Source organism: Epargyreus clarus, unplaced genomic scaffold (genome assembly GCF_041222505.1).
Source record: "Epargyreus clarus isolate Ecla_fem2 unplaced genomic scaffold, WU_Ecla_fem_2.2 ptg000015l, whole genome shotgun sequence".
Taxonomy (NCBI): Eukaryota; Metazoa; Arthropoda; class Insecta; order Lepidoptera; family Hesperiidae; genus Epargyreus; species Epargyreus clarus.
The window spans coordinates 8,655,606-8,682,376 of NW_027332223.1; the positions used below are offsets into that span (position 1 = coordinate 8,655,606).

At 34.0% G+C, this 26,771-nt stretch overlaps 1 protein-coding gene and 1 non-coding gene across 11 annotated transcripts in view; one reads left to right on the forward strand and one right to left on the reverse strand.

Moving 5' to 3' along the window:
* Positions 1 to 26,771, forward strand: part of by (focal adhesion protein tensin) — a 112,942-nt gene that overhangs the window by 17,050 nt on the left and 69,121 nt on the right. For 3 of the 10 annotated variants that reach the window (XM_073080530.1, XM_073080529.1, XM_073080528.1), the window contains exons 2-4: positions 6,320 to 6,428; positions 7,597 to 7,634; positions 24,462 to 24,530. In XM_073080530.1, coding sequence (XP_072936631.1) covers positions 6,320 to 6,428; positions 7,597 to 7,634; positions 24,462 to 24,530 — 216 coding nt within the window. Of the gene's footprint in view, positions 1 to 6,319; positions 6,429 to 7,596; positions 7,635 to 10,687; positions 10,917 to 11,897; positions 12,153 to 24,461; positions 24,531 to 26,771 lie in introns of those variants that run through there. The other 7 variants (XM_073080533.1, XM_073080535.1, XM_073080537.1 and 4 more) reach the window with 7 other exon arrangements.
* TRNAM-CAU (transfer RNA methionine (anticodon CAU)) lies at positions 1,341 to 1,412 on the reverse strand. Its single transcript has one exon. It is a non-coding gene; the product is annotated as a tRNA-Met (tRNA).

Below are 26,771 nucleotides of genomic sequence, written 5' to 3' on the forward strand. Positions count from 1 at the left end.
TGCTGGATTTATTTAAGGATTAGGAATCTACACTAATATTATAAAGAGGAAAGCTTTGTTTGTTTGGTTTGGTTGTAATGAATAGGCTCAAAAGTACTGGACCGATTTTAAAAATTCTTTCACCATTCGAAATCTACATTATCCACAAGTAACATAGGCTATATTTTATATGAAATATATTTGACAAATAGATTTTGAGCCGGTACAAAGTTTGTCGGGTCAGCTAGTTTTATATAAAAGGCAAGTGATTTGTTACTAAGTTTATTAGCTACAACGAAATGTGTTATAACAACTGTTCTAAACAGAACTGTATAACTGAATTACCTCCTAGAGCCACCCCAATTTATGTTTATGAGATTAGTGCGTGCATAACGTAACTCATCTATTATAATTAGATGCATTTAAAAATATATTTCATCAATACATGCATTTGAATGTTTGTAATAAATTGTTATTGTAATGATCTTAGCAAGAGTACTAGTCGTTGGACTTTGGTAGGTATGTGACGGTTGAAATTATACTAAGGCCAGACACTGAATTAAAATGTTATTATTATTTTAATATAGGTAGGTACAATAAATACGTAGTTTTTAAATAAAATAATCCTTCTTTTATTCGATACAAAAAATTAAGCCCTTATTAGACCTATGGGTATACTTAAAAATGTAGCGATACCTACTTATATGGAGTCATCGTGAAATCAATCCTTCCAGTAATAACTTTTTGGTTCTACTATACAAAATCTTAAGAAAACAGTGTTGGTGTGTGTAAAAAATAAATACGTTGTTAATTTTTAGAATTAATTAAATTAATATTGATTGAACTAGTAATGAAACATTATTTGTATCGTAAAATGAATTTTCATCCATAATACAGTGATTCGTAGTGCACGCAATGTTTTTGGTCGACCATGTGGTCATCAATTACTTAATGCGTTTGGGGAATCAACCCCATGTAGCCATGTTAAACATAAGCCAAGGGAATATGCCCTGAAGCGGTTCCTAATTGCATATTTCTACTCTTACAAACTATTAATTATCGCGTCGTGTTGAAGATACATTTTTTTAATAATAATACATACACATTAATTTGATGATTGTTTTTCAAAATTATCGCGTTTAGCACAACAATAATGGATGAAAATTATATCACCTTAAATAGAAATATCAGGTAAGAATAATGTTTTGTTAGTGATGCTTTGTTCAATAAACTTACATATTGTTGTACATTGTTCAATAAAAAAATATATTTTATATACAAAATATTCTATAATATTGTACATAAATAATCTAAAATAAATATAAAAAGTAAAACAAAGAAAATAACATATAAAAAAAAGATAGCAGAGCGTGGTTTCGATCCACGGACCTCTGGGTTATGGGCCCAGCACGCTTCCACTGCGCCACTCTGCTACGATGTAGAAACGCGAAATTACGTATTCTAAATTACGAAGCGTCTAATACGCTTCATACATTTCATAGTATAGTCTAGAATCCGACTGTATGATTGCTTTATCGATCTGCTTTTTAATAAAAACATAACGATATACGATTGTACCATGTTTACAATTATGTTTTGTAGTTTTGTATGAAAAAAATATTAAACTATAGGCAATTTTATTTAATGTTATTTGTTTTCTACTATATTTTTAATAATGATTATATTTTCTGGAGCAAATTTAACAAATATTATTGGAATGATATATTTACTGAAGTACTAAAATTATAGAGTTTTCATATTTGCTTTGTGGTTTAACGAATCTAGTTGGTTAAATAAATAGGTACCTACGCTATTAAAATAAATTCGCGACGATATGATAATCCCTTTCTTTTAAGAAATTGCTTAAAAATCGTTTTAAACATCAACTTTTCACTTTACGGAAGATATACAAAATTATTTTTGCTTAAACCATGATTAATTTTCATTTCAACTATGAAACCCAACACTGTGCAACATTGTACATGGTCTGACATGTACTCAATCTAATTTACCGACATATTTTTTTCTATAGAGTTATTAAAAAGTTATAATTGAAAACACATTTGGAAAGTTGAGCTTTAAGATTGTGTCGGCAATGCTTTTCGTTTGCTAAGTGGTCACGTAATTTTCCAAGTGAACGATTTAATAAAACATTACGGCGAATTTGTAATAAATAAAACATAGCATTCAAGTAGTCGAGTCGCGCGTTCAGCCATGAGTTACCTAATACACGTATAGATAAATAATTGTGTCTGGATAGAATTGTATTATTAATCTTATTTAAAAGGACTAATCTAAAGTATACTTATTTTTTGTATATTGCTTTAAATGAAGTGTTAAAGAAAATAAAATGATAAATACAAATTATCAAGCACCTTTTTTGACTCTCATAAAGTTTTTACACAACGTAAATAAATAGAACTCGGATATGGGACCGGTTTTTTGTCCAAGTTAGGTGGAATTTATTTAAATGACAAGTCATGCGGAACGTTTGTTTCATAGCATAACGAGGTACTTACAATTATCTACTCATTCACTATCGAATGACGCCTTTTGTGAGAACGAGTGTATTTGTATTTGAACCTAACAACATGCACAGTTACTGTAAAATGTGTTTATTTATAATGTTATACGAAGTGAAATGAAAACTGAACGTAATTTATTGCTTTGATATCTTTATCTAAGAATAGCAGAACACGCGCACGAATGACTATAAAGATAACAGTAAATTATGAACGATATTTCATAATAATTAGTTGAACGGAGATAGGTGGACTTTTAAGTTACTCAGTACGTACAAAGTTGCGTTGAAAAATATGTTATGTCGCGCACGTATCCTGATGGATTAATACGTGTAAGAATACTTAGAATCGTAACTGCATGATTATAATGTATGTTATGTTATTGTGGTTGCAACGCCATGTTCGCACGTTGCTTGATGCGTGAGACAATTTTTATTTAGCTTCCATGATTCCCTCACGGCACCGCCGGTCACGTCTCTACCTTTGGAAAGCGCCGCCCGTCGAGGTTAAATAACCGATTATTCCCAAAAAATGTTAAGCAAGAAAAAGGAAACATCTATTGTATAAATTAAAGTTTTAATAAGTGTTTTGGGAGAATTACGACACAAATGAGCAACTTGTAAAGCCTAGTATTAAGACGGTAACCGTAAATGGGACGTTTAAAACAAGGTTACAGTGTAATGGTGTCTCTGCTTACCGGATTAGGACGCTGTTTCACACACAAAATGACACGCGTTCTAGTTTTAAAGCACATCACGATTACCATAGAATATAATTAACAATTTAATAACGTTTATATATAATAAAACTAAGTACTCCCATGTAGTAGATATTATGAAATTCAGACAATCCTATTCCCACGCCTTACTTTTACGATCGCTTTGAAAAGAAGTAGTTCAGAACTCATCATTTCGTTGATAACACTAAATTGTAGTACAAAATCGTACGTTAAGTTGATGATTACGGAACAATGGATGTTACCGAATATCAAAAGAGTGCCGCTTCCGTTGATTTATCGTCTTTCCGACTTTGGACCCTTTGTCTTCGTCCCCAGCAGCTCAATCGTTTGTTTCTTGATCAAAAGTTCCCTGGCCGACGCTATATTCACTTACGTAAAGTTACTATTGTATCTCTTTCGCTTCGTAGACTCGTTTATTCATATAAATCAAGAGTAATAAAGAATATTGAAGGAAACATTGTCAACGAAATAATAACATTTGGTTTACGTTTAAGGTTTACGTTTTACGTTTAACGTACTTATACGTTAACACTTTTTAATTTACGAAAATTCCGTCCATTATCGACTCTACAGTATCCCAATCTCAAGCATGATGCACAAGTGCACGTTGTATGTGCATGCGAAGAGTCATGCAACGTGCACGCTCTGTGGTCTGGAATTTAGATTTGATGTTGGGATTCACGTGCAGTAAACAACTTTGCCATTTATACTTGTACTATGCAATCACTCCAGTAAATACTTCATTGAGTCCCCTTCTTGTAGTACATACACGATTGTTTCTGGAACCTTATTTTACAACTGTTATTTATAAGACAGAGGCCAAAGGACCGCAGCCCTCCGTCTGAATACAAATCTGTGTACTTTGGAATTGATACCTTTATTTCTATTCCCCAGAACGGCTGCTTCATTGTTGAATTAAAGTAGTGCAACCAGATGTTCGATTTATTTAATTCAGTTAGTTAATGGAGCGAGTAGATTTTATGTCACTGTCCCTTTCGAGCTTCTGTTGAGTTTCAAGTTTTTGTGTTAAAATTAGTTTTGGGCACGGAAAGGCGCAGGCGGGTGTATGGGCCCCAGAGGGCGCGGGGCAGGTGCGTGCGTACAATATGTATGGGCACGTGCATATATGGCTTAGGGATTTCGTAACATTTTTACCAAACACATTTCATATTTTCGACTATAGAAACGAAATTGTAACAAAAGCTATTAGAATAACGGATATGTATCTGCCGTTTTTCTGAGATCTTTTGTCGGAGCTTGCGTAGGAAGATACTAATAGAGATCTATTAACATTTTAAAGTTCAACGGCTTAAGCTGTTATTGTTACATGGCAGGCTGCGTTAAAAGCACTCGAGCGACCCAAGGTTCAATAGTGGTAGATAAGCGTGATATTTTAAACAGTGATTTTGAAGCAGAGCGTTAATATCATGTGCGCTGCAAATGTGGCGCCATTACAGGCGGCGCCGGCGCCTGCGCGGAACAGTGACGTGAGCGAGCTATAATTGGGAGCATGGGAGACTGAGCCTGCGCAGAAACTAAATCTGCAGAGTTTCTTTAATGTACTTAACATCGGGAGATACGAGATTGCTACTCAAATAAATGATCCACTTCCTTCCCTCGCAACCAGCATGAACATAACTACTGAGTCATAGCTGTCAGTCACAATTTGCTAACGAGTGTTAAACTTGTCATGGTCCGAGGAGATAAAGATCATGGCTTGGGAGTTTTATTGAATGCAAATTGCGTCTACGAGCAATATATTATTACATCTCCGTAGAGCTAAACTGAATGGAAAATAATTATTTACCTACGCAGGCATTGTTCTGTCAGCTGCCAGTCTCTAACTAGGTAAACACTTTTTATTTGTTAAAGGTTACTGATGGCGCATACATTTGTTATTAGGACGTTACCGGTTTCTACATTTAAGGAGTTGAAAGTGTCTAGCGTCATACTTAAACGCAGCTAATCTTTATACATTTTGTTGTAGTGTATTTGAATACTGAATATAAATACGGAAAATTGACATTGAGTGAGATTATTGTAACTAAAACATCAAACTTTAGTTTACTTTTTGAAATGTATTAGATTGAAAATTCTAATTATATATAAAACTAATGCTAAAATACCTTCTCATTCTGAGAAGAGACCCCTGCCCAGCAGTGGGACAGTAATGGTTGATGATGAATGCTAATATAATGATGGCGGAAATAAGTAAAGAAAAATACTATCATAATAATATCATAAAAGTAAATTCCGTTTGAAAATTCTGGAATACGAATAAATAAAGATAAACCAAATTTTAAAAATATATCTACAGATTAAATTTAATTATGTATCTTCTTAAGGAATCTTACTACGGTAAAAGATAAGTACTTATGCTAATTATCATAACAGAAAAAAATCTACTAATTAGTAAAATTTCAAGAAGGTGGTCACTCAGGTTAACACATCGTGTTAACCTAAAAGGCAATGGCTCTTTGCAGAATTGTTAGTCTATTACAACAATAGTAAGCGCGTGCTTCAATATGAATGGGGTTGGAGTCCCGCTGCTCCCCATTGTGGGAGAAGGGACGCGCAGGTAAGCGCTGGGTGACCGGTGGTCGAACGACAACTAATATCAATTGACTGCCCGTTCCATTCTTATATTCATCCTTAACAAAATATCCGTAGAATGTCACGTAGGTAATCTTAAATTGTGTTACTTTCCAATGCACAGTTTTATATGAATAACTGTATAAATGAAATTTAAACATAGATATCAGAACGATATGGTTTTTAAATTGTAGAGCAGTAAGATATTTTAATTTATAATTTATCTGCATAACCGTTAAACACCTGTCTCCGTTATTATGTATAAATCAGTTTGCATTTTTTTCTTTTGCATATTTGAGTATCTACACGTAAAATAAATACCTATACGTAGTTCAATTTACTTAATATAATTTTTAGGAAAAATACACGTCTTTTAATTCGCTCATATCATGTTGTCATTTTAGAAAACATGCGAATTTAGTTTAGGTAATTTTTTATTCTAAGAATAATTAACGAATAGGATAGTAACGTGATTTGTGTTTTTCAGAAGGAGGGCGTGGCGCAGGCGCATGCATTTCGAAGTAAAATCTTCAAGAAGCCGCGGCCGTGCCACTGGTGCCATCAGCCTGTCCACAACCAGGGGTCCTGCTGCAGAGGTAATTAATTATTTATTGTAACAAGACCTTTTTTTTCCGATATTAATAAAATTATGTTTAGTTATGAAAATATTAAGTTACATTACAGTGACAAACTCTTATGATGCAACTTATACGTTTTATTTTACTAATTTAGTACAAGTAATATACTTAAGTAATACCTATATAACTTTGTTCCAAAGTAAGAAATGGAGACTGGAGATCTTAAAGATTGGTGGAACTTTTATTTTTCTGAAAATATCTTTCGTTTAAATTGGTTACTTCTCTATACAATACTTGATATAATAACAGTCTGTATACGAAAAGCTTTGCTAAACCGACTGGGACGTGATTTGTTAAAAAAACAAAATGTCTTACTTATTTTATTGATTCAGTTTCATTAATTTAAATCACATTCGCCCATTAAACACACAGTCGTGATATGGTCACAGGGCACTTGTCCGAATGCTCCATAAAACTCTTAATCTTGCAATGCATGTTATTCCAATGGTTCGACATTCAAAGGTCGTTGACTACGGCATTACTAGAACTCCAGAATGCTTAATTTGAATGTCACGATCCATACTCTTGTATTTGTTATAGCATTATGTCTAAGTATAGGTTAGTTATTTATTTAGCGATATGGTCTTATCGTTTTGTGCAAATTTGTTATAGTTATACGTATTTATTATTGCTATTTGTCCTAGTCATTTATTTAGTTCATTATAACCAGTATTTGAATATTTATATTACAGTGTATTGTAGTACTTTTATGATACCTTTTTTACTTCAACAAATGCCGATTTTTTTCTGAATGTTTAAATAATATTAATTTCTGCGTTTTTTTAATAAAAAACAAAATACTTACTGCTTAAAAAAAATACCGAATACGAAAAAACATGAATTGCAATAATTAATAATAGAAAGTAGAAATAAATTAAGTAGAAATTAAAATTAATACATCAAAGTATTAAAGTATACTGAAGGCTTTGGTAGTTTTAGTAGGTTTTTTTTGGCAATTGACTCTTAAGAAAACATTACCCTGCTTATACCGTAGTCGAGTAATAATCATAAGAACTTTAAATTAAATCTTATGTGTGAAACAGCTGTTAATAATATAATTTTTGTAACATAATTACTTGCCTTTTAATAAAAGGAAATATTTTAAATGTGTGATTTTTTGTTTCAGTTTGCAAATATGTCTGTCACACATCTTGCGAGAACAAGGTACGATCATTTTCGTTTATGATTATTTCCAACACTGAATTTTCCATGACTCAAATAGTTTTCACAACTACACACATACAACGATGGCTTTGTATGAAATGAACAACACACGTAATTAAGGCAACTGAGTTATTTTATAGTAATCATGCCTGAATGTCGTATTTAATGCGTAAATTGCGTACAACAGTATTTGTGGAACGTTGTTCTAAGTGGCTATGTACAAATCTCAACGGTGTCATTTTAAACTAAGTTGTTTAGTTTTTAATTCCAAAACAAAGGCTTAGTTATTATTAAAACTATTGATTGTAGGTACTTATTACTCTATTCAAATTTAATCAAATTAATTGTTTTAATTGCTCTACATACTCTACATTATACTAATTATTTCAGTACAATCCATTTTTGAAGATATTAATAAAATGGGCTAACAATGAAAATATTAATAAAACTATCATTTTTATACACACGTTAAGATATGTTAATGCGAAAGTAATATTATGATCAAGTGTGTTACGCACATGATAGCGCCATCTATCGTGTCTTGGTTAAGAGAACTGAAATTGCTGGATGATCGCGTGCGCACCACATGTGTCGCTCCATGTGTGTTCAGAAATATCTACCAGATGGCGTTATTTCTTATATGGTAGAGTTCTCGCTTAAGTTTTTAACTATAGATAAATATGTCTTAGGTAGAGTTAAAGACATATTTATCTATAGTAATAAAAACTATTAAGGTAAAAAGGTCGTAATCTAAATGAATTCAAATTGTTCTAAAAATGGCAAATGACCCGTTTCTGTACATGTTTGGCTAACGGCGAACATTAATGAAAGGCAGCCACCCGCTGCAGTCACGCCTCCATTGTTTGGTAACTAACTAAAATTGAACACTTAACTACACAATGCCATATATAATGACATTAAACATTTGTTACTAGCAGGATGACAAGCTACATTTGTTTGTTTTAATTTAAGATATGTGCTCATTAGTAATCCAGTTTTAATGAGAATTACTAACCTAATAATTTCAGTAACCTATTATACTTTATTTCTTTCTATTTTGATTTTCTTTTCCTTTTCTTATTGCTGTGATATCATAATGTGCTTCATTCTTCAGGCACGATACGCTTATGTCAATCAAGCTGCTATTGTTTTTGCCGTAGAGTAAAATTATTTTGTATACAAATATATTATATACTTACCCAAAATTACTTATTGAAGATAAGTTACTAAAATTGCCACAAAGAACACACAATATGAAAATATTGCCTTGTTTCAACTGGAATTTACTAAAGAATTTTAAGTAATGACCGGTTTGAACTTTGTATCGAAAATTCGACTCTACATTGCAAATTATTTAAACAAGTTGTATGGTGTTCGTAATTTGGGAATCTAAATATCTTGTTTACATTTTAAAGAGCATCGAGTAATTAGTACATTTTTGCAATTACATTACTTTATAAGATTGTTAAATATCCGTATAAAATGATAATATATCTTTTGAAACGAATATTTATACTGGTGGTTAAGAGTTTAATGTAAAACTCTATGAAGGAAAGTACATCAGAAATCGTAACGAATCGTTTTATTTCTCATATCACGCGAGGAATCGAATCAGAGGAAGGAAATGATATATTTGGCTCGTTGTTTAACAGACAACCTATCATGTAGAGCTGACATTGCTATCCGTCATATCGCATCGCAGGGGATTATTATTTGCGGAGATTTTTTCAGTCATACGAAAAAAACAATTATAATTTGAATATAAAATATACGTATGTATATTGAATTTTACATTTACAAAATATTTATAGTTTTACCGGCATTTACAATACACCAAAAATATATTTTCATTATTATGAATGATAGATAGAAAACAAAATCTGCAACGCATAAATGATATGTATCATTATTTATAGATGTAACTACACAGTTCATCGTTCTGAATAAAATTCATAGGCGCCACAAATTCTTTATATTTGTGTGTTGTGAAATCGTATCGTAAAATACTCGTAAATTTTATCGTAGTGTAGGTGTCCAGACTAACATATCGACGCATGGATATATGTACGTAATGGACGTAGTCTGGTTTTTATATTATTTTGACGCATGTTCAATACAATTCGACATGATTTAAAAATTCTTTTAGGAAATGACTTTTTAGAGGAATGAATAAGTGACCATTTTTCGATGTTAAGTTTTAAAGTTGATTGTTACGAATCATTTCTTTAATTTTTTAAGATGTATTCTGATCAGTTTTTTCTGAAAAACGCATTTTCTTTTCAATCAATTACTTTGATTAAGTACTAATGGTATTTAAAACTTTTTAACAATTATTTTAATACCCAAAATTCTAAGGAGTCTAAGGAGCTGTAAGTACACATTTTGTAAAAGCTTTAACAGTTTTAATATCCAGACAATGTTAAGAAAATTGATACATTGTAAATAGGCGCGGACGTAAATATAGACTTACAGCGGTATATATAGAGTTAGGGTAGTTAGGTCCTCACGTGTAGGATATCTGGGGACAGGCGTGTTTGGCGCGCGGGAAGAATGCAAATGCAGAGGCTTCACTGGTCGCGTGTTCCAGGAAAACCGGACCACAAACGTCTGCCAAAGCTTAAACTTTTGACATACAAAATACCTTTTAGCTTATTGCAAAATTACGTAGTTGTATTTCAATTCAAGTAAAAATATGTTAGAAGTTTCTACACATAAAAATGTTTTCAAAAGATGGTAGTTGAAATATGATGTATGTATTTTACGAGTAGGTAATTCATATTATGCTGTATTGATCGATACATTTGGTGCCATACAAAATAATGTTATTTCGCAAATTTGCAATCAGGATGCGAATTCCATTCCAGCAATGCAAAATCACGAATATGATAGTATCATTGATAGTGTGAAATAGCGAAGCGTGAGGGCATGCGACTTCGGACAGGATTGCATCTGGCGCGATACCTGGAAAGTACGGGCGGACCGCGGGCGCGGGCCGAGTCAGGTGCAACGGTCGGCGGAGTGGCCGCAGCGCCCGCAGCCGACTCCCGCCACGCCAGTGCCGCCGCGCGCGCCGCCTTGCCCACGCGTGCGAATTTCACGGCTTTCGAGGCTTTCGCAAAATTCACAATTTTTAAACAAATTCTGTAACATCGACGCGCTCGCTCCACAAAATCTAATGAGCGGCGCGCGGTCTGTGGAATTATTCTCGTTGTACTTTGCTTAAACCAGTCTTATTAGGAACTTTGCTCCATCAGTTTACCCATTTGCTCACGCGACGGTCTGGTGACTATTTTGTTATGTTTACATTCAGCTCTATTCGGCAGTGTTACTTTATATTTAAATACTTTTTGAATTTTAATACATTTTGATACTTTATACATATTTATAATTACAAAATATTGATTAATATTCTGTTATCTGAGTCTATTTAACAAAAATGACTACCTAAGACAATTACAAGAACTTATTTATGTTTTTACACATTATTCGCTGATATAATAATTTATGATTGATTAATTAATTTATATAAATATATTATGTATTTCATGACTTAATAATAGTTCATGTGCTAACAATATTAATCCTTATAATCTTCATGCGTCACGAAATTAATAATAGAACATCTTATCTGCATTGAAAACATTACAGGATGAAGTTTATCTGTGTTATATCAGTCATAATCATCCATGTTAGTCGGAGGATTCCTAAATATAGACTATGCGTAGGCGTACAACCAGCCTATAACCTAAGCTCTGATTGTTTTAGGCATGAATCTTTGAACTAAAATTAAATTAGAATATAAGTAATGTAGACTATTAACTACAAATATATTTTGACATAGTATATGCTTAAAGATACATACAGTTTATATTTAATACATTAACAACCTTACTGTGATGTTTATAAATTGGAGGATAACGTACTGTCTCGGACCCGGCGATAAAATATGCAAAAATTCAAAAGTGAACGTTCAAGGAGATTACGATATGTTATAATCTGATAAAAATAGTATCACGATATACAACTGCTAATGTCGATTACCGCCGATAACCGTGTACTGTTCAGTTTTATCGCTCAACGTTCGTCTCGAGTCACGTATGCCATTTCGAACATAGTGTTCCAAACTGCTATTTTGGTTATTGAATTAGTAAATAATACTACACAAGAAATTGTTGTTTTCACTTCCGCGTGAGGCAATCCATTCAGCGCTCGAATAGTGGAGTGTTAGTAATAAGAACAAGGCCCCTCTATGTTCGGTTTTAGGTAGTTAGTTTAAATCGCTGTGTGTAATGGGCCGCTCTAACGACTAAGTCGCGCCAGCAATTGTAACGAAGTATATTTCGTATAGTGTGTACGTAATGCAGTGCAGGACAGTGAAGTGAAGTATAACAAAACGTTGATCAAAGTTTGATTGAGTTGCACGGAGTTTGATTGTAATATTGTACGGAAATGCATCACAACGGCCGACTCGGAAGCTCCAGTAGCAACTCTACGTCTTCGGGGAGTTCCGATTTACGGGTATGTGAATTTATATTATTCATAAAAAAATTTGAGACGAACATAAAAGTGCATTAAAACAATGGTTAATAAATTACTTCAAGTTATAATTATTTATTATAACTTGAAGTAATTAACTTATAATGAATTCTTAGTTAGGTATGCCAATTGGTTGTTATTATAAAAAAAACAATTCAATTCGAGAATTTTCGCGGCATAATATTAAAATGTATACTTAGCGACGGCCAAAAATATATTTGCGCGGAATACGATAACGTTGCGCTATTAAGATTAGAGTCGTAAATAAGTAACAAATGGTAGTTGCTTATCTTGATCCGTGATCGGTTTAGCGGTTTTTGTTGGTTATTAGAGCACTGTCAACGGGTTTGATTGTGTGTCGCCGGGGTCAAAGATTTCTAGTTAACGCCGGGGTCGCGCGCCCTGCGTGGCCGCTCGTGACGTTGCGTTCGCGCCGGAATTTACACAACTGTTGGATTTTGCAAAAAATATACGCGAGTTTAAATGATTTTAATAATTTTAATAAAGTTAATCTAAAATATTTATAACACAAATATGATTTAAACTGAGATATGAATTCTAAAACTTGAAATGTCAATCTATAAAGTAGTGTTTACCTACTTAATTTTTTATACTTACATATAAATATAATAAAAGATGTTAAAATTAGTCTATACTGGTAGTGAATATGTACATAAAATTACTCGAGGGTAAAGTTGAATGAACGGAGAAAATAATAATGTTTTACTAAGTTAATACAATACGTAATGCGGATCACTGATATGTGCATGTGAAGGCATCAATGCGACCCGCACGCGAGAGCATTCAGATGAGACGCCAGCGCATGCCGCTAGCCCGCTAACAAAATAAACCTGAATAAGGATGCCGTTCCACTAGAGGTGTGCGAGATACCTAAGCGGTGAGCGAGGTCGAGGATAAGCTAATTGAGTGGCATGCACCATGAATATGCTGTAGGTACAGGTCGCAATCCATAGGCTTATTCCTTAGCATGCAATCCTCCATATAAAAATCATAACTTAACTACCAGAGACTAAAATACCAAAAGTAATCCCTGCGGTGGATTTGACACACATCCATAGCTTAGTTACCTCGCACATCTCTGGAGGAATGGCCTCCAGAGATGTGTGTGTCCACTTAACCGTATGGATGACAAGGTTGTCATCCATACGGTTAAGTGAGCAACTGACGTTATGACTTTACCATGGCCGTCAATGTTATGAAAGAAAAAGTCAAGCAAATCCCAGTCGTGCTTAATTTCTGAATAAAAACTAAGAACAATATAAGTGGTAAATGTCTTCAAATACCTAACTAAAAAGCAAGAATTGATCAAAGAAAAAAATATAAACAGACAAGAAGCGGAGAAAACAAACATGATTCTATCTAGGTATATTTTACATCGAATCATCAATACTTAAGTATCTAATTCATAAAGCTCATTACACTCCCTGTTTCTATGCATCTCTTAAAATAACATTGAAATCTTCATATTCCATACAACATTGAATGGTGCAACCAAAAAACAAACGATGTACGAATCCAAGTCCTGAAATGGAGTCTGTGAGTCAGTGTTAGAATACTTGGGCCGGAATGTGTCTGCGCGGTCTTAATCCCCGCCCGCGGGCTGCGCACGCGCAACTTAGACGCTGAACGCATAATATTTTAGTACTGCTTTACTTAATAATCATTTCGGCTTGCAATTTGAATAAATAATTACCATCTTTCGTAATAAGCGACGTTACTAGAACCTAAATTTGAATTATGCATAATCATAAGTTATTTTGTTGCGTTGTGATACTTATGCCTTATATTATAAGGAAGGAAGGAAGGAAAGCTTATAGATTTTGTGAAGAAAGGACAGTTGAGAAGAAATTGAGTTGATTTACTATAAATTTCTATTATTACGATTACTCAAGATATTCAAGAATGGCGTAGTCATTTATTCTTCTAGAATGTTCGATTCACGGGTTCTGATAGAACAGATAATATAAATTTTATAGACAACTTATGCTTGCGTTCCATTTATCTTAACAAAAAGATACAAATGTTAATTAAAGAGTGATACTTTTTTGCCAAAGCAATGATACTAAGCATATAATTCCATGAATATCAAATCCGAAATAGGAACACATCTTTATTTTTTTTGTAAGAATATTATCAAAATCACCAGGATACTTACTTACAAAGCTTGAGGTTATACAAAATATTCTCAAAAGTATTTAAAATCTGCATCTCGCAATTCGCACGATCAGCGTCTTTAACTATGGCCTTTCACTCTTCAGTCTAAGGCCCGTGCCCAACTGTGGGATTCTAATGAATTCATATTGAATCTCTGAATAGCGGTGTTCCATGTGTATTGCGGCTTGTTGTGACTAAACTGTTGTTTCCGGCACAAGCAGTCATTCCACTTGATTAGTCTCGTTATGAATGCGTATAAATCATTAAAATCACTGAACCGACCGGCAACGCGCTCATTTTGTCAGCTGATTAATACAAATGATTTTGTAACTGAGCAAGGCATTTCTATTCTAATTTACTAGTGTTGTCAATCTTGTAAATTTTGTTGAAGCTGGAGGTGGTAGAACCAGTCGTGATTTGACTCCGAAGGCATCACATTTAGGTATTTTAGGTAGGTATTAAACTGTGTTCTCGTTTGAAGGGACATATTAATACTTTTGAAGCAATTCAAATTAGTCCTCTAAGGTAGAAATGCATCTGAGGTCAACTTTTTTTTATAACAGGAGTAGCAGACGAGCATCCAGTCCACCTGATGGTAAGTGGCTACTGCCGCCCATGGACATCTGTAATCATGGATAGGATTAGATATTCCTACCCGAGGTTGGCCATACCGCCGCTACCGACGCGGCGGTGCCGCCGGAGTCGAACCACAAAGGGACCTACCACCTTCAAACTCGTATAGGGTTAATTATACACATTCTCTGTGCGATAGTTCTCACTTACCATCAGGTAGACTGCATGTTCGTTTGCTACTCCTACAATATATTAAAAATAGTTAATAACCTAACCGCTAAGACAGAGATACTGTTGCCCTAAGCTGACGGTGACATGAGCGAGTGCACACATTTCACACCTGACTGCCGATTTGCCTAGATAAGATTGACACGGCAACGACGCTACGACGGAATGTCTTTATGTAACGTCTTGAGAAAATTGCTTGCAGCGGGAAGTTGTCATATTGCTTGTAGTTAACTCTCTCCGGCGTGAAGTAAGTGCTCTTAAAGTATGCTATGTCGATGTTCCACCAAGATTTATTTTTAGTTTACTAGAAATTATGGATATATTTCATGTAACTTAGATTATAATGTTATTATCAAAACTTTTTGATGGAAGCGCATACAGTAGGTACTAACTAATGACGTAATTTAAAAATTTAATACATACTTCATATCTTTTTGAAAACTAATGAACAAAAAAGTCCCATCCGTTTATGGAGTGCTATCACCTTTAATTCATAATTTTACTTCATCATTGAACCCAAAAACTATTTTTTTTATGTCCCATATAAGCTTGTAAGCTATTTTTGATCAAAATTAATTAGGCGTGCTTATCATTCAAAGTTACGTGACGTGTATCGATGCCGCTACCTGATTAAGATGTGGGCCTACTGGCTTCTTCCGATTGGCGGGTCGATATTTTAAATGTCACCCAGTTTCCGGGTACGTTGCCTTCTCCCGGAGATTAATTACACCGTCGACCGGTCTGCTCCGCGAAGTATGCTGATGCTAGAAAATCTTGTTACGGTATCTAGAGTGTGTACTGATCCTCCGTGGTTAAACGTAGAATAGTGTTAAAACTGGGTGAAGGCATGTTTAGTCCATTAACCTTAATTTAACCCTAATTATTACACACTATCGGTAATGTATATAATTTATGATACTACATACTATGAATAAAAAACGATCATATATTTGATAACTTTATCAGGTAGGAATCTTATTGTGGAGTGGATTTCAGTATCTCCATGGGCGGCAGACGACGCTTGCCATCAGGTGCACTGCATGTTCGTTTGCTGTATAACAAATCTCAGTTGTTATATAAAAGAAATGTTAAGATTAATAACAATAAAACTTATGTAGGGAAGTAGTCGTACGACGTAAAACATTGTCTATAGGCTACAATACACGTATTACTTAGACATACAATATACCTATATCGAATTCCTTTCGTACCCGTCAATTACCTATAATTCAGTACCCGTGTATACAATAGTACACAAGTAACATTTAAATGTAAATTAATATACACCGTATAAAAGCGAATATCAAATAGGAAGTACAGAGCTGAGGATTAATAATAACCGAACGGTTACAAGCGGTGCCATTTAACGATAACCGATAAGGCTCGCACGGAGTGATCGATTGCAAATACTGGCCGACGGTCGTGCGTGATGGTACTTATTGAATCGTTACGTATCCATACGATAATATCTCTCGTATTATAGAATTGTAGCTATGAGTTAGAAAGGTAAATCGTACTTCGAATACAATGAGTAGTATGAGTAGAAAATTGAATTTATACCGAGATGGGTATTAAAATGTTTTATAGTTTAACGTGACGTAATGCTATATGTAAAATGTTTTTCGCTGTAAATGATTATAATTTTAATTAAATATGTTAATATGTTGAGCATAATATTTTTATTGAAATTTATTTCTTCCTTTCCAATAATAATAAATAATCTTATATTATTTCCTAATACAAATATATACTCAGTAAAGTTTTATGTACGGCCCAAGAGAAGAATAAAATATAATAGAATATATTATGATTATAGGTCTAGAAAGTAAAGTAACATAAGGCGTCCATAATGATGATTGAACTTAGCTGAAAGTTCATAAACTGTTGTAGCTACACGGTGTAATTTACGTTAAAAATGAGAGCAATTTGTGAACAAAGGACAACTAGCAGTGAGTAGGGTTTCCGCGAGGAGTTTGTTTGAAGTGGGCAAGACAAATATGTTGCGGGGAAACTTTGTGCGCTAACCGCAAAGCTACAGACATTAGCTCTCCGACCGCCGTAATTCCGCACCTCGTTCATGCGTAAATCCCTCGATCGTATAAAGCAGTGTTTCTCAAAGTGGCGATAACATCCCCTTCGTTAAAGGTCTACTGGGGCATGGTAAAGGCTTCAAAGAAAAGTGTTGAAGCGGTTAAGGGCAATGGTTGATATGTGCTACTATATAAACACAAATAAAGTATTTTGAGACTTTAGACCAAAGTTTAGGTCAGGTATTTGCGACTCCATTTTGCCTATTTATTTCAGAGACCGGATAATTATTGTTAGAGGAAATTATTTTTGTTTCTTTTTCGCCTTCGCCTCTTAAAAATAATTGGTTCTAAAATTTGACGATGTATGAAACAAGTTTGGGTACCCATGGTGTAAAGCTTGCATTGTTTAAACGTTAACGATGAAATATTAAGCAATGAAATAAATTAATGTAATCATATGTTACTAATTAAATGTTCATAAACAAATAACTCGTAAAGTAGTATTTGCGTGAAATTACTGGTGGTTTAATTACTGAGTTTGTACATTTGCGGCAGAATGAATGAGGTAATATTATAGCACATTACATAAATACTGTGTATTAATAAATGGTGTATAACTTCAAGTACTTGTACATACATACTGTTTATGGGGAGAATATGACTTTTAATTATGTTATTTAAGTACAATTCCAATGTCTTCACTTTGATACTTAAAGGTTGGATGTACAGTTGTAGCACCATTTTATTGTATATAAGACTAAGGACTAAGTAAGACTAACTACTTATTCCAACTCAGTCCTTAGTTTTTTGAGTTCGTTAAGATTGACTAATTAAAATTTGGGGAAAATGGCCAGCACATTACCAACGACCATTACGTATCTTAATGACATGGAAACAAACATTTTTAGGTAGAGATATTTTGCTAAAATAAATGTCACATATATCAAATAGAAAGCATATTTGCGAGATAAACACATGAGCTTTGTGAGACTTGCGGTATTTATGTGTATTTATAACTGCAGCTACTTTATGATGTCTGCGGCATCAGGCATGCCTTAATTGTATGTTTTACTTTGTTCCGCCGACTCGGATGACTAGTTTATTATGAAATGTAGAGTTAGATCGCATACCTCAAATATTTTTTAAACTTTTTTAGTAACAAGGCTATTTCTTATTATATTTATTTCATATCTCTGATGTCGTAATGCATTTATTATAAAAGTAAAAAAACAGCCTTTCTATTTTTGGTACCTCTTGTACATAAATTACTAGCACGAGTAAACTTTAGGAATTGGCCCCATAAGCTGAAAAAAGAGTATAAATAGAATACAAAAGTTAGGTCGCGTTATCACTTTAGTTTTACTTTTAAGTGGTTGGCATTATTCTTGATATTTATATACAAAATGGACTTTTGTCTTGGGACTTAAGCCTTCGGGCTTTCATAAAAAAATCATAAGAGAGATTCGATCTCTTAAAAAATAAACAAGAAGTGCCATGGTGGGCTATCGGAATAATTTAACGTGAAATTACTTTTGTCCTCCAGTCTAAACAAGTATTTCACAAAAAAAGTTACAGTTTATTGCTTATATTAAAAACATCACAATCTTATAAGATTTAATGAGGTCGAGTACAAAAGGATACTTTCAGATTTATTAAAGTAGATACTTGAGTAAAGTACTTGTGTTAATTAGAAATGAAAAATGTTGAATATCCACCTGTTTTACTGCTGTAGATCACGGTAATGTAATTATTACTTTGAAGTCGTTGTTCGATAATATTTTTTTGAATAACATTACGGAATTAGTAAATTGGATACTGATTGTTGTAGTAGTTAATTTAAATGACGTTAGTACGGCGTATTTATCAAGTCGAATTAATATAAGTATAACGTGAAATCTTTGAACTTTCGTCTTATTTTCTTTTAAAGTCATAAATAAGTATAATGCATGTCGCAATCATTATCTACAAGACAAACATTGCCATACAAACTGGAGGCCGAGTCTTTAATTATAACAGCGCATGTTATAAAACATGAGAGACCGATTGACCCGGAGCTGCGGATAAGATTTATTACATTGATGTGAAGTAAATAAATTAAATACTCCTACTAAATGACCACAAAACAGCTCGGATCGGCCTTAACCGTTTGTGCTAATCGTCATCTGACTCGTAGGTACCTAAATTTTTTGCTTACAGTCATAAACGAGGATTCGACACGATGGAGATTGAAAAACCATGATAACCGATTTCTTGTTGAGCGTTACCCGCTCACGGAGGAATGCCATAACCTAACATCGTTTAATCCACCGTAATTAGTACAAATGGTAACGTTTAAACGAAATAGATGAATAAGGAAAAGCGTTTATAGAAAAATATTACAAAGATTTACGTATCTCAGTGAAAATTTGAACTTAAAGTAGCAATATAACTTAGAAATTTAAATTCCAATTTAACAAATAAGCACTTATTGGGATCGTTATTAAGATTGTTTATCATATTTTATTGTGTAAAAGATAGAAATGTCTGCGCGAAGCAAAATACTATCCAAAAATTACGGATATCAAAATTAACAATGGCCTATTACAGTTGTAATGTTAAAATAATTGATATTGTTATGGCAGCGGTTAGACGAAATTGTAGTTTGAATGGAGCTTAATGGCTTCTGCCTATAAAATGTAAGTAGAACGTGTTGAAGTGAACGAAAGTATCTGAAATTTAGATCTTTTGTTTTTGGGGAATCGTTAATACTTACATATATGATATTATCTGTTAAAATTGTCAGAAAGACATTAACCTACTTAGTATCCACGTATTATGCGAGCGATATTACCACAGTAGAGTAAAGACGAAATGACTGCGATGATTTTTTTGCGAGCTTTCATTTTATAAATACGAGTATGTCGTTCTTGAACAATTTATGGTAAGCTCCAGTTCAAGTCACCGTCAGTCTGCACTTCGTAAAGACTTAGCGAATTGATACGTTCACGCGGCGGCTTTACAAATAAATTTGTTAACATTTATTTTATCTTACGAATTCTCGTCTTTAATGAAGCAGTAAAAACGTACCGACAGAAGGCGTTAAGCAGCCTTTTTAAAAGTAATATGTGATGTTGCAAACGTTACGTCACGTCGCCGAGGTGTTTAACGCTGTGAAAATATTAAATCAACTTCTTTATAGGGTGTAATATCAAGTGGGTGTGTACTTAATTGTATATAAGTATTATAAATGGCTTATGTGAAAAATAACTTGTTACGTTTTAATTTAACTGTCATTTACGGTAGGTACTGTCACGACGAGTGGCGTGTAGGTACTGTGTTTTATGAGTAAAAGTTAAACATTATTTCGTAGCATAAATTATCATCTCATATTTGGCGATCAACGTACCATGAAATTATACCATGGGTGGTTTCAAATTAAATTGCCTTACCAGACTATTAATAAGACACCAACAAGCTGAAATGAACATGAAAATTATAGGTGTTCTGACATCTAGAACGTCTTGACTGACGTGAACAGAATTCTGTAAATATTACGCAAGGCAAAATTGTTTCTTAAAATTTTTAACGGTTGAAAAGTATGAAAACATATCGATGGTCAATTCAGAACTTGGTTTATAACCGCGGTGGATCTAAACACTTAGCTGACGAAAATAAACGACTTGTTATTAACTCGCGATTTCTTGATCGGCCTATTAAACATGGGTAAGTGTGGGCCTGCAGTCGATCAAGCAACACAAATGGGGCCGATTGCCGTCTACCGGGACAGGGAGTGGTGCGAGGTTTATTTTTACGGCATTGCGGCACGTGTATTGGCCGAGCCACGTCTTTAAACTTAGCCATTTTAAAAGGTACACTGTTTATCGACTGCTAGATCGAGCTAGCCTAATTCCCGCCTTGTACTGTAAGGCGACAAGACGCTATCGTTTACAAATGGGACACGATTCGTCGTAACTGTCCGGAGTTCGGTGAAATTGGACGCCTTAACTTTTCCGAGAAGAATTCAATATCCGGACGCTGTTGCGATACATGCAACACGCTGATCCCAAATGTGTCAATGTACATAAAGTCTTGCTGTTAATCCGATAATAATCTGAGAACGCTTCACTTGTTTTGGTTTGATTAAAAAAAAATACAAAAGTTATTTTTCATTATTTATATCTAGAGATCGTTATATTTATTGCTATATTATATGTAACTTCTAACTTGTTTCTGTCTTTGATATTCTTCTATCATATTTCTCGTACTGTATGTAGGTACTCGTAGGTAATAGAAAATTAGGTCTTAAAAAAACTTCTATTTTTACACGCTTTTTATTAGCTTCACCTGTATGTTTGTTTGTATGTTTGTAACCGACTTCTTTGGGCGCGATTTTGACCCACTTTAAACGGCCAGATTTCGTTCAAACTTTGTAGATTTATTGAGGACCGATGAAAATACACGATTTTAATAATTTTGTACCATTGTCCTTATCAATATCCTCAGGATTAACGATTTTCGAGGCGAGAGAAAGCGCCTTATGGAGCGTTCAGGCAAAGTTACTAGATTGATTTTTAGCTTTGGAAAATAATAATATTATTTCCCTATAACTCAAATGTACTGAAACATATCTATAATGCCATCTTGTAGAATGATTTTTAGGATTCCGTACTCAAAGGATAAAACGAAACCCTCCGCTGTCTGTTCTTGAGTCACAGGGCTTTATCTCTTAAACCGTAATAGATAGACACTTGATTTTTTTACAAACGATGCATGATGGTGGTCGCTATAACAACAAATACTAAAAATAATAAAATAAATATAGTTTAAAAAACTAAAAAACACGCTTTTATGTTAAAATCAACTAAAAAGCAAAAAATAATCTTCAATCTAGGAATCAATTAAGGAACAGTAAATAGTATAATTGTGGAAAAAGTGTGGGGCGCTTTTCGAACCTGACAAATGGAGCACCCCACACTTTTTCCACAATTATACTATTTACTGTTCCTTAATTGATTCCTAGATTGAAGATTATTTTTTGCTTTTTAGTTGATTTTAACATAAAAGCGTGTTTTTTAGTTTTTTAAACTATATTTATTTTAATCATACCGATACAAATAAGCGAAATGTGTGTGTGTGTGTATGTGTTATTGCGTATATAAAATAACACAGCGAGGCTAACCTAACCATTGATTAGTATAATACAATATTTCAAATATAAACATTCGTGCCAAATCAATTAATGAATGATGAAAGTACACATAGGTACGTTTCAAACGCAGTTTGATTTATTTGAGAATGTTGTTATTTGATCAAAACTAATGCAGTACGATCTTCGAAGTACATTTATTCGTGGTATGTTAACGATGACAAGCTTTGTGGTGTATACAAATGCTCAAAGCTCATCAAATGTATTAAGAAAATGTTAACTGACTGTGACCGATGTTCTGTCATATTTTAACAGTTCGTCTCGCGTTTCAAATTGTAATATTGTACAATAGAATCCATATTGATGTTCTTCATAATAGGCAATTGAAATCTGTTTTATTTTATATGGATGGATGGATATCCTTCGTGTATATTGAATGATAAATGAGCAGGGTAGGTTATTATCTTGTAGCGTAAATAAACAAAATATAAGGCCAGCTTTCCATTGTTTGCTATTCTTTCGTATTACAAATATTAGGCTTTTTATTTTCATTATTTGGAAAAAAATCAACAATTAAAAACCCGACAAAAAAAAGTATTGCGTTAAATAATCAAAAGAAAAAAATCAAATAAACCATAAACAAAGTAAACTCTACTTTGGGTTAAGAGATTATAATTATTATAAGGAGTTGAAAGCCTAAGTTAAATACCCGTATTAAGTTTAGAAGCAAGCGGAACCCATTAATTTAATTCCGGTTTATAATTTGCAATTGGGTCCACCGCAGTAGCCATGTATCCTTACATTGTTAGTATCAAGTAATTATTCTTCATGAAGTCTCCGTTACTTCCATTAAATCAATCGGAGAGAGTTAAAACTTCGCTGGAGCTTCACGGAAAACAATTACCTACACAAATTATGAATTATCCACATCGATTTTCCCGTAGTTACATGCTGCTACAATCGCGTAGAAGCTGTGTATTTTCGATTATGATCAGTGAACTTAAGCACTTCTTAGATACCGTAAAATGGTACGGTTCTGGTAATTCCTGATCGTACGGATATGCAAAGTAAAGATTTTGAGCAAAGCGGCCTGGTATTTGCTGAACGTTCCTACAAATACTGTAATTTAGTGCTGATTTAATCTAGCTAAACGTTTACACTCCTTAGTGAAAGGTTTACTGTTTAATTTTGTAGTGTTTTTAATGACAATTAAAATAACGAATGGTGGTCTATAGCCTATTACTACTATCTAAAGGCGACTCATGCTCAGCAGTGGGAACTGATTTGAGTTGCTCGTGAGTTATTTGAGCGATATTTTTTTAATTAGAAAAAGGTGGTATGGATCACCATTTTCATTAATTTTCCACTTGACGAAAGTACCTAACACCTAACATTTAATATTGATAATATAAAAATACAGTAAATTGCATTAGCTACACACATTCAAACATTCTGCACAGTGATAAAGAAATGCAAGTGCATTCATATGAAATCACGCTTCACAAATACGGTTAGGAGGTTGCGAAATGATTCGAGGGTGAAACGGATTTTGCGCCCTAATTGGTATAACTGCGTGGAGAACCATAGAGTCGTTTGGCGAATGCGGGAGATATCGTGGAATGGTGGAAGACAATAACCGCAAATTGCCGCCCTAAGGCAGCGCTTTACACGCGGTACGGATTCACGTAAACGGATAAAAGCCTACTTTTAGTTTATGGTGCCAGCTACAATATCTCTATCACAACGTTTTTTTCCATTAAATTAAGAGAATTGGAAATTATGGCAGTGATTCATGTGGCCCAGTGGTTACCATAACAGCTTGAATTTTAGAAGGCTTCAGGTATAAAGAAATGACTATGAAGGACTACTTATGAATAATTTAGATGTCTTTTCTGAGTTTGGTTATGTGTTAATGGTACATATAACTTCAAAGAGCTCTGTTAAACTCTTTCTCCTTTACACCAAAAGAGCAGTGACATAAAATAAGAACTAGAAGTATTTTGAATTCTATGAGTGACAAACAAAACTTTACCGTCTGAAAAGTCCGGCCCCAAATTTAGAGACTTGGAAATAACAACAGCCATCCGCTGGCTTGATATCCCCCGACTCCCTGGGGAGCTGTTGACCCACTTAACGGAGCACGAGGAATGTTTGTTTCAGGTGTCGAGCGCGGTGCAGTTATCCGACCACGCCAATACTGCAGAGCTAATAGCGCAGTTGCATAACGCTGTAAGTTGCTTCAATTTCACTCAAACTTTTTTGTGGGCACGGCCGGTATCCGCAACCTAACATTACTAAATTACAATCGATTTAAACTCACTTAATACTGATAAAATCTTATATACAACGAAAGTGCTACGTTATTACCGTTTACAGCATGTCCGACCGATACTATCGACAGTTGACGGTACAAATTAATTTATTATAATCACTTTTGAAGGCACCTTCGAAGGTCCTCGATTACCAACTTTCGCATATTGGAGTGTCTGAATATCGTCGCGGGTATGAGAAACGAGATAAAGCCGATACGAGGGGCTGTTTGCAACTGGAAATTGCCGGCATTACTTCCCATTATGATTATGATTATGGAACGTGAACATGAAAGTGGCGCGACCGGTGACGGGTCAAAACGTGGCGCACGCCAGCGACAACGTCGATTTGATTTTCACACTGTTCGGTAATTTTCTATACGCGTAAGCTATATTTTCCTCTTTAAGAGCTCGCAGATTATGCCTAATGTCTTTACGCCGTCATCTCTATGATTTGTAAACTAAACACATATATGTATTTTGTAATTTTATGACAATTAAGAGCTATTAACTTTTAACGTTTAAATTAAAATTTAAGAACGTATAGCGATTAATTGAAGGAATCCTAAATACCATAATAACTTAAATGCCGATTAGCACTTTGCTCTGTTATGTATTGAAATACACAGTTTGAGTTATGACGTCGTGGTAGAGTCTGATGTTTTGAATTCCCATGTAGAGCACGTTACCGCCGGGAAGCGGCTCCGGCAAGGATGGAGAGCGCTAACTGCCGAAGCAAACATGGGCGGTTCACACCGACCGCGCGCATTCCGAACTCTACATATCCACATCCTGCAGTTTTACTAAACAAATCATAAATTTTAGTTGTATTTCTGCTTTATATCTTTTATGTCATGTTTTTGTTTTTCTTAGTTACATTTTATAACAAAACAAGTTTCTAGACATTGTGCATAGTTTTCAGACCTATTCTTATCTATATTTAGATAAATAAGCTAATACAAAGTTCTTTTCTCTTTTGTTCCTAGCTATTAAGGGGCGTTATTGTTATAAAAAAAATATCAAAATCATAAAACTTAATTTGTTATCCTCAAATATTCATTAATGATAATGATCAAATTTCTGCTACTAGGCGAGCACACAAAAATATTTCACTATTATGCCATTAATATATCACACAAGAACTGGGCCATTTAATCTAAAGCTTTCTTCACTGGCGCAGAGAAAACTGGAAAAGATTCGTAAATACTGTGGCAAATATATGAGAAATTAAAATATATAAACTGACGCTTTTTCCTGGTTGCATCAACTTTGACCCAATTCATTTTATTAATGGAACGGTTTTGTATACGTCGGAGACTTTGAAATAATTATGAGTGGTACATAAGAATTATACAAAAGGCTTAAGTATTTTATATTATGATTTTTTTATGGAAGTAGCAAATGCATGCAATTCATTTGATGTGGCACTGGTAACTGCCGCCTATGGACAGTTGTAATCAACCCTTAGATAGGAAGAGTCCTACTTGACATAAGCTATAATAATTATATCGCTTCAGAGTAAAACAAAGCGACGCTTAACACTGTTTTTAAAGGCAGACATTGCGGTGGTCGTAGTTACTCCTGAGTCAAACCACAAAAGGTTCTATCACCTTCTATATAAAGATAATAGGTATATTATCTGCTTTCGATTAAGCATAAGAAACTTAAACCCCATTAACTTCATAAGTTTTATAATTTCGGTCAAAGAATAAAGTAATAATATCTATAGATTTCCTCTTTTTTAGGCCAAGTCGTAATAACAATCGGGTTTGTTCACTTATTGCGTATGAGCATCGGGGAAAGACTAGTAGCGGCCGAGTTAGTAGTAGATATATCGGCGCAAGGTCGAGAGGGTAAAGTGATAAAACGCTGAAGTAATAAGGTTCTGGGAATAGAATAACAAGGCCAACAGCAATAGTTGGAGCAATATGTAGCGCTTCCGGAAATGAAATACCTACTGTTTAGATAACATCTCATGTTTGAATTTTACATGGTAACGGACCCACCGCTTTCAAGTAGAATTATTTAAATATGGACGTGGATAAGCCCTAAGAAATATAAGTTTGACTGTGTATTAGTAATGTGTAATTATGTAAATTTAAAGGTGATACAACTTTGTGGTTTGACTCCAGCGGCACCACTGCCACACCTATTTCTATCT